Genomic DNA, 8,421 nt, shown 5'->3' with positions numbered 1-8,421 from the left:
CCTCGGAAGGACTCTCTGTAGTGGGTGCTTGGCACATCCTCCATGAGCCCAGTCCCAAAACCCTACCTGGGAGCCCCTTTCACCACCCATTCAAGGCTGGGTGTTCCTGTATTAGCCAGAAGGATGCTGCCAGGGGGTGCAGTGGAGCCGTGCCTGTCCCGGGTCCCCATAGGGGCAGGATGAGAGCACCCTGCCACAGCCAAGAGGCCATGACCAGGCACATGCATGGGATGCAGGGACCAAGAATGCCAGTAAGCAAAGTCTTACTCCATTATTTTTTTTTCAATGACCAAGTGAACTGAGGCTGTTTCAGAGAGGAACAGGGCTCTGTCTGCCACATCCCTCAAACCCAGCATGACTCACCTTCCCTGAGGGAAACCCTGCCCTTCTGGACACTTCTGCTCGCTCCATGGCAGCATGGAGCTGAAGCTGTCCCAGCAGCTGGATAAATGCCATATCCTAAGCCCTGTGGTGCCTGTTATGTTATGCCACAGCCATTCAAACCTGGTCCCAACCAGCTGCTTCCTTTGTGCTACCTAAAAGCCAACAGGTTCATAGGGGCTGTTGGCTGGGAAGTGACACAAAGCAGATTGTGCAACTGGGCTGCTTGCAGGCACCTGGAAACACAGGAGGGACAAGGTTTGCTTCACTCCAAGCCAGGGATGTCCCACCGGGCTTACAGTGGAGCATCCCTGGGCTGGCATTCAGCATGAAATGATACAGCAGATATGCTGAGAGCTGCATCCTCACTGCACTGCTGCTCCACTGTGGTGCTTAGTGGTGCTGGCTTTTTCTTTCACAGGTTGCAGACCAGGTTTTAACCAGTTAATATAAATGAGCTAACTTAAGGACACTGGAGAACAAGGTAGGAGCTTTTTTTGGTCTTGTTTAACCTCTTAAGTGAGACAGAGCACTGTTAGAAGCAGAAATACCAGCCTACAGCACCCACCAGGTGACGCACAGGGATGCCACATTTCTTGCATTGCCCTTAAATCCTGGGGTGGTGTTTAGCTAATTGTGGCTCCTCCATTTTGCTGTCAGTCTTTGAGCCCTCTGTGCTGCTCTGGTACAGAAAGATGATCCTATGTTTACCATAACCACTTTGTTTAACTACCAAATGGCAGCTTTCTCATAGGGGAAAACTGCCCAAATTTAACACCCCAAAGCCACCAATACTGCGGCCATCTCAGCACAGGAAGCACTAGCTGCAAAATTTGGGGTGTGTCACAGGTGCTGCTCACACACAGCTTTTAAAATCCATTTTCAGCTGTGAATGGCACCACCTTATGCTCCCAGTGACTGGTGTAAGCATGACTCAGTCCTGACTCACGTAGCGTCACAGTGAGTTGCACCCACTCACTCACCCACAGTACAAGGAGCTGTGCCCACCTGCTCCCCTTCCTGTCCAACCCTCCCAGTGCTGCCTGCCAGGAAAACAAACTCCAAACCCAAAATTTCAGACAAAAAGAAAGCTGCAGTGGGACTGCTGGCCACCAGCTGTGTGTCAGAAGGGATGTGCAGGGGCTGGGTGCAGGATGCTGCCCTTGGCTCAGCGAGCAGGGAGAGGACAGCGGTACAGAGAAAGCAGCAGTTTTCTCTCCAATGCTGCTGGGGGTGCCTGGATTTAAGCACAGTGGAAAAACAGGGAGGAAGGCAGAGATGGATGGGTTGGACCCTCCACAGCTGAAGCACACCCAGTGAACCAAGCTAAAAGCCAGCAGAAGGGAGCCGGTCTTGCTGCGGCATCTGTTGCCATAAGAAACATTGTGGAGTCTGATTTTATGCTAAACTTCTTTAACTATTATCATTACAACTATGTAAAATACAGCATCAAATACGCTGGACAGTCTGTTTGGATCAGCATAAAAAGGAATAATTGACTTATTTTTAAAAAAAATTTCCTACAACACCCCACAAAAAAAGCACAGACATCAAAATGTTTTTCTTTTAAAGTAATAATTATAATACATTAGAAAGATTCATGGAGGAAGCGTTCCACGCTGTAAACAAGAAGAGCAATTAAAAAGAAAAGCAGATGGTAGCCAGGGTCTCAAAGTGCATGGCGAGAGACCCTGACCTTGACTGTCGTCCCACACTGGAGCCAGGCCCTAGCCCTGGTCCCCATGGCTCCTGCTGGTGCCACAGACACTCAAAGTGCTCAATTACAGACTCAAAACAACAACCCAAACACACCCCACCCCCCCACCCCCCCCCCGTCATTGGTCTTTAAAACTACATGGAGAACAGCAAGGCAAGAGCTGTCCCAGGGCTGCAAGGGCAAGGATGGGGGGAGATGCTTTCCTGAGTTTCCTCATGGTGAGAGGGCTACACAGCTGAGGCCCTTGTGGAAGGCTGGGGCAGGGGTGCAAGGGGCTTGGGCCAGTTATTTGCCACCCTCACCCTTCTCCTTCCCTTCCTATTCCAAGCAAAGAGCTGAGGCTGGGCCATGTTCTGCCCACCCCTGCTGCCACAGACCTGCCGTGGCCACACCATCTGCAGCAACAGGCAGGGAAGGAGAAGGGATTGGTCAGCGCCCAATAGATTAGGTGCTGATGTGCTGAAGTGAGAGCATCACTCCAAGAAAAGGAAGCCATGGTCCTGGCTCCTACAGCTCAGGCTACTTGCCCCAGGAACTCTTACCAAATCTGCCAGCTTTCAGGGGCTGAATGTTGAAGAGGAGCTGCTTAGGTGGCACAGCAAGGGCCTCAGAGCAAACCACCTTTTCATATGTGAATACTGCAAAATATCCTGGACACATACTGGGTGAGGAACCCCAGTGCACATGCAACACTGTTTAGGCTGTGTGCCCAAAATGAAGGGAAAGAGGTCTTAGCTCTTGCATGCATTAGCCAAATGCTCAGCCATGGTAGCAGGAGTCTTGTGTGTGCTTCAAGGAGAGGACAAACCCCCAAGCTACAGAAACTAAGCCAAGAGGTGACCACCAGCCCTCAAATGCTTCTCGGCAAGCTCCAAAGGCCAGTGGGCTGCTAGCAAAAGGCAATCGATATGTGGCCTCCTGAAATACTGTATTTTAACACACCAATAGGTTTAACTGTGGCATTGTTACGGGGGGGGGGGGGGGGGGGGGGGGGGGGGGGAATGGACGACAACACAGATGACGCAAACCAACAAAAAAACCACACACAAAAAAAACAAACACCCCACCACAACTAAAACCCATTCAAGCACTGTTGTCCTAGAAAGGACCTGCGATGTCTCAAAATACAAATAATGATGCACCGCTCGACTCCTCACAATACCCCTGTGAGGTAGCTAATAGGGTTCTCCCTGCTTTGCAGAGGGAGAGAGGACAAGCAAAGTTAGAGACTCAGCAGAAGATGGGGTCTCTGAGAGCAGGGGTTGCACCAGAAGCTGAGGGTGCTGTGGTCTTGCCAGCTACATCCAAACAAAGATGGGGGTGTGCCTTTCGACACTGTCCTTGCTGCTAACATAAATCGCCCCATGCACATAAGAGGGGAAAAAAAACAAAAAAAAAACCACAAAAACAAAACCACACGACCAACCAACCCTGATAAACCCCAGAAAGACATTTAGTTGGCAGTTTTCTGCTGTGCTTCCAGGTAGGCTTCAGCTTAAGTTATATTACTGAAGTAGCCTGTGAGCTAAAAACCAGTTTTCAACATCTCCTTAGAAATTAAAGCTTTTGCCCAGGGTCTCCATTGAAGAGATGGGAATCCCACCTGCAGTCCGCCCTAAGGTGGGATTACCCCTTCTGGACAGCCACCCCATCAAATACAGCACATCTGGACTAGTTTATTTCCTGCTGCTTCCATTGATCTTACTGATGACATCCCTTCACCTACAGTGGTGAAGATACTGGGAACAGGAGTTTGGACCAGCTCTTTCAGTAGGGTGAACTGTTCCCAGGTCTCTGCACGCCTCCAGCGAACGCTTTGGGCTGTGTGGCAGCACGCCCCTGGGATGGGGAGGAGATGGACAGGCCACCAGGACTTGGTGCACAAAGGGCAAGTGGGCACTCATCACGTTATCTCCTCAGCAGTGGGCTGTGGTGATGTTGATGCTCTACAGCATCATCCTTCAAACCTCTGTACCCATGTTTCCTTCCTTAGTTCTTGATTTCCAGGTGGTCTAAACCAGAAGGGCTGAGATGAGGTTCTGGGCAATGTGCTTCTCTTCCCCAACTCCTATGCTGTTTCTACCCTGACACTTGCTCAAAGTAAATGCAAGCCTTATCTTGGGCACCGTGATTAAACATCACATCTCCAGCAGCTATCTACTGAAGGCAGGAGGTTCCTCAAGGCAGCAGGCCCGTTTCCTGTTCAGCCAACAGAAAGGCAGCAAGCCTGCTCGCTGCCCTGGACCTGCAAGGGAAAGGCCACTCAGCCCAAGAGACTAGGCTTAACCTTCATCACTGTTCTTGTCACCTGGAGAACTTGGGAAAGAACCATCCTTCTGGTGGTCCTTCACCAGGGTGACACCAAGGAGACTGCCCAGGGACTCACCAGCTGTTAAACCTCCCCTCCAGGACACCATCCACCACCACAGCAGGAGCCAGGTACAGCCAGGCACTGCTCTGTAGAATTGCATAGAGTAGGCAGCGGGCTGCCTGCACCCTGCCAGGACGCCATGGCCCCACGTGAAAATGCTGCTGCCTACAACCATGGGTCTGGGAAAACAAATAAAGATCTATTGCTACAAAGTCCTTTTAAAGGAACACTTTTGGCTGCACTGATGGGGCATTTTAAAGAAAGCATTTTGGACTCCTACGCCTTGCACCATGCTTCCATGGCCATGGGTACCCACAGCAGGCAGGAGCAAAAGAAAACACGCAACACATTCACCAGCCCTGCCTCTGCCCCAACACGCAGTGAGGCTCAAGGAGCTTTGAGGAATAAAAAGTGAAAGCGCTTTCCAATTTGTCCATAGGAAAGATGCGAACCCAATTTTCTGGTGCCTCTTGGCGCCAGCAGCCACCGCTCCATCTTCTTGCTGGGTGCTCGTACCGAAGTATAGCTCAACAGGCCACAGCTGCTGTGCTGTCACCCCGACACAGCCCTGCTGAAGGCAGGGTGTCCCAAAAACAGGGTGAGGGTGCTGTACCAGCACCCACTTCTTCTCACTCACCTCCCTGCCATCCCCACTAAAATGTCACTGATTTGGGCAGCTTTGCCAAGGGAGGAGAGCCTGAAAGGAAACTATTCTCTGAGTGGGATTTGGCAACCTGCAGCGGTAATTTTGGTTTGGGGCTCAGCGGGGGTCGTGGGGCTTTCAGTGCATTTAAAGGTTTCTGGAGGCCTTTTGGGGCATCTACCTCCTCCAGGTCCAGCATAACAGGTGGTGGCATGGAGGTGGCAGGCAGGGGACATCCAGTCTCTGGCAGAGGCAATGCCATCTGCTTTCTGTTCAAGAAGTCCTGCTCTGTCGCATGGGCCAGGTGGAGGGGAGTGGTGGTTTTGATAATGGTGTAGGGGCTGTTCCCCTCCACTGTGGGGGACAGTGCCCGCTGCAAGGGGCAGCCCTCGCCCAGCCCCACTGCCTCCGACTTGCTGCTGGGTAAGAGGGGCACGCTGCCGCCTGCCAGCCCGTGCGCAGGCAGTGCGCCCAAGTGCTCCAGCCAGTGCGCGGTGCCAGTGGCGCTCCCTGGCCCGTTCTGCTGCAGGCTGGCAAGCTCCCCTGTGGAGGCAGCCTTGGATGCCAAGTGCTTCAAGTCCATTTTGTCCAGCAGCGCCACTCTGCAGCGCTTCTTGGCCATCTCCTCCCCATTCTTGCTCTCAGGTGAGCCATTGTGCTGCGACGTGCCAGAGAGCTGCTGCCAGCTGCCCGGTGAAGGATGAGGGGGTGCATCGAGCCCTTCCTCTTTGCAGAGGGAAGATGCTTGTTCTCCTGCTGGCACGGCAGCAGGATTTGGCTGCCATACCACATGGTCCGTAGCAGAAAGCTCAGCGGTACTTGAGTCAGGAGGACTTGGCGTATTTTGGAGAGAGGAGTCCAAGGAGCTATGCCCAGCTGGGGTGGGGAGGGAGACTGACTTGTGGTCCCCGATGGCATGACCAGGAACAAGAGGCTGGTCCAGAGGGAGGGCTGTGGGCAGGAGGTGGTGATGGGCCTGTATCTCACTTGCCTTCAGAAGAGGCGGCTGCTGCCCTTCCCTGGTGGGCTCCACCCGACCCTCCTCTCCTGGCAGCCCCTCACTAGGAGGATGCAGGTAAATGTCCGTCGCTTCAGCTGCTTCACTGCCTTGGAGGGTAAGAGTCCTCACCTCCACTGCCGTTGTTCCTCCGGGTGCCCTGGGGCCATTGTAGGGATGGGGCTCCCTGTCCTGGGGGTGCTCACCCACCCGGCCATTCTGGCCATTGGCTGCCACGTTGCCCTTCACAGCTACTGGGTTGAGGGAGAGTTCCAGGCCGAGGGGTTTCCGTGGGAACTCCTCAGGCTTTGCTGCATCGGAAGCAGAGAAAACAAAACCCAAACCATGCATCAGTTCATTTTTGCAACTGGCACGCCCCCACCCAGCGGGTGCCAGCCCTTCTGGGCTGCCCTGGCTCCCAGCCATGCCAGAGGGATGCTCTGGTCCCCAGGGGACACAGGGACTGCTGGCTTCCCTCCTTCCCCTCTACCTACCTGGTGGGGGAAGGTCAAATTTCATCTTCCGCAGTTCAGTCATCGAGACCTGCAGTTGCTCGATGACGGCATCGTCCTCGTACTGCAGGGAAGCAGCAATTTTCTCCTGCAGGAATTCCCGTAAATCTTCCAGCGTCATCTTCAGCAAGCGCTCTGGGAGACAGTAGAAAGGAGTAATGGCAGCAGCATGGCCAAACTGCAGCGTAGTATGAGCATGGGTTGCATTGTTTTGGATTTATCTGGGATTCTGCTGCTGTTCCCACTCCAGGATGGGACAGCCTGAATGTTTTTGCCTCTCTCCCACCTTCCCACTGTTGCTCAGGGTTGTTAATACATTTACATATCCGTGCCACCTCTGGGCAGGAACTCTGCAATGGTGGGTCGATGGTGGGGCTGGGACCAATGCTGACCTGGATGAACGTTTTGGGTCATTTCTGGAAGTTCTCCCCAATACCTCTAGGAGGAGGAAAAGCTCCATGAGATAGACCCTGAGCATCAGACTGAACAGCTGCTGCCAGCAGCCAGGGACACCAGCTTGCACCAGCCAGCAGGCAGGGATGCTGACCCATGCCTGGGATGCAAGCAAAGATGGGATGCAGGCAGGAATGCTGATCCACACCACACATTCCTCAGGGAGGAGAGATAATTTCACAGCCAGATAATTTCTGCCAGCCTGACAGTTTCCCAGTCTTTGCAAACAAATAGGATACTTGAAGATATATTTCTGGATAGCCTGTTCTTCATTCAATGAAGGAAGAGCAGGGTGGCTGTTCGCAGAAGCCAACACATGCAGTCCCATAAATCCCATTGGCCCAAAGGTTCCCAGCATCCAATATCAGCATCACTCCTGTCCCAGACTAAAGACCTAACAGGGTGACAAAGCAAGGCTGTAGGCTTATGGGAGCAGAGGGGTTCAAAGTCCAAATATCTTGAGGTAGAAACATCACTGCCTTAATGTTATGTAAGAAAACCAGGTTTTGGCCATTTTAGAAGTCTATTAATGGGTTTATTTCTCCCTGTACAGCCTTTTCAGCTGAACTGCCACATTGAGCTTTGCAGACAGCAGAGTTGCTGTCTGCATTGCCCCTAAACACATGTTCATAGAAGACATGGGGCACAGCGTACAGAAAGAAGCAGCTGTGAGCGTTTCAGGTGTGGTTTGCTGTGTGCTGAGTGCAGCACTTCATCCCTTGCGGTATCTCATTTCCTCCCTGGAGCATCAGCACAGGACTGTGCCATTTGGGGCCAGCTCAGGGCACCGAATAGGCTGGTAGTGGCCAGCAAGGCTTTCCGGGTTGGCAGCACAAGGGTGGCCCAGCACAGTGCCACCTCTGCCATACAAGACGTGCTCTGCTGGGACCTTACTTTTGTGCAGTTTGAGGATGGTGTAAGCCATGGCCGTCAGCACCCGCTCTCCTTCCAGGATGTATATATCCCACAACCGCAAGGTGAGGGTGAAGGGGGTCTGTTTCAAATACACAAACAAAAACCAGCTCATTAGCACCACACTTGTTAGCATTGATTGATGAGATGAAGATACAGAGGTTGGTGGCATCACTACATCCCCTCACACCAAAACACACAACAGGGCAATGCATTGGATGTCCTGGATTCATCTACAACACAAAAAACTATTTTATCATCTATGGTTTTGCCTTAAAGCTAATACCCTTGGGTGGCTGGGAAAGTACTTAAAATCCAGCCACGAACACAGAAAAAAGAAGAAACTTTCCACACAGGCATACTAGTACATGGATTCTGCTACCCAGGAGGGAGCATCATGATCTTTCAGCCTTGTGGGCACCCAAAATCACTCCT

At 52.4% G+C, this 8,421-nt stretch overlaps 1 protein-coding gene across 8 annotated transcripts in view; it reads right to left on the bottom strand.

The window, feature by feature from the left end:
• Positions 1-335: 335 nt before the first annotated feature.
• LOC104044442 (USP6 N-terminal-like protein) overlaps positions 336-8,421 on the bottom strand; it is an 85,897-nt gene continuing 77,811 nt past the window's right edge. For 6 of the 8 annotated variants that reach the window (XM_064452406.1, XM_064452403.1, XM_064452405.1 and 3 more), the window contains 3 exons: positions 7,969-8,068; positions 6,604-6,756; positions 337-6,420 (listed from right to left, as the gene is read on the bottom strand). In XM_064452406.1, the coding sequence (XP_064308476.1) occupies positions 5,123-6,420; positions 6,604-6,756; positions 7,969-8,068 (1,551 nt within the window). In that variant the 3' untranslated portion in view covers positions 337-5,122. Of the gene's footprint in view, positions 6,421-6,603; positions 6,757-7,968; positions 8,069-8,421 lie in introns of all 8 variants that reach the window. The other 2 variants (XM_064452411.1, XM_064452407.1) reach the window with 1 other exon arrangement.

This window comes from Phalacrocorax carbo, chromosome 5 (genome assembly GCF_963921805.1).
Source record: "Phalacrocorax carbo chromosome 5, bPhaCar2.1, whole genome shotgun sequence".
Taxonomy (NCBI): domain Eukaryota; kingdom Metazoa; phylum Chordata; class Aves; order Suliformes; family Phalacrocoracidae; genus Phalacrocorax; species Phalacrocorax carbo.
This window is presented reverse-complemented; position numbering and strand designations above follow the sequence as displayed.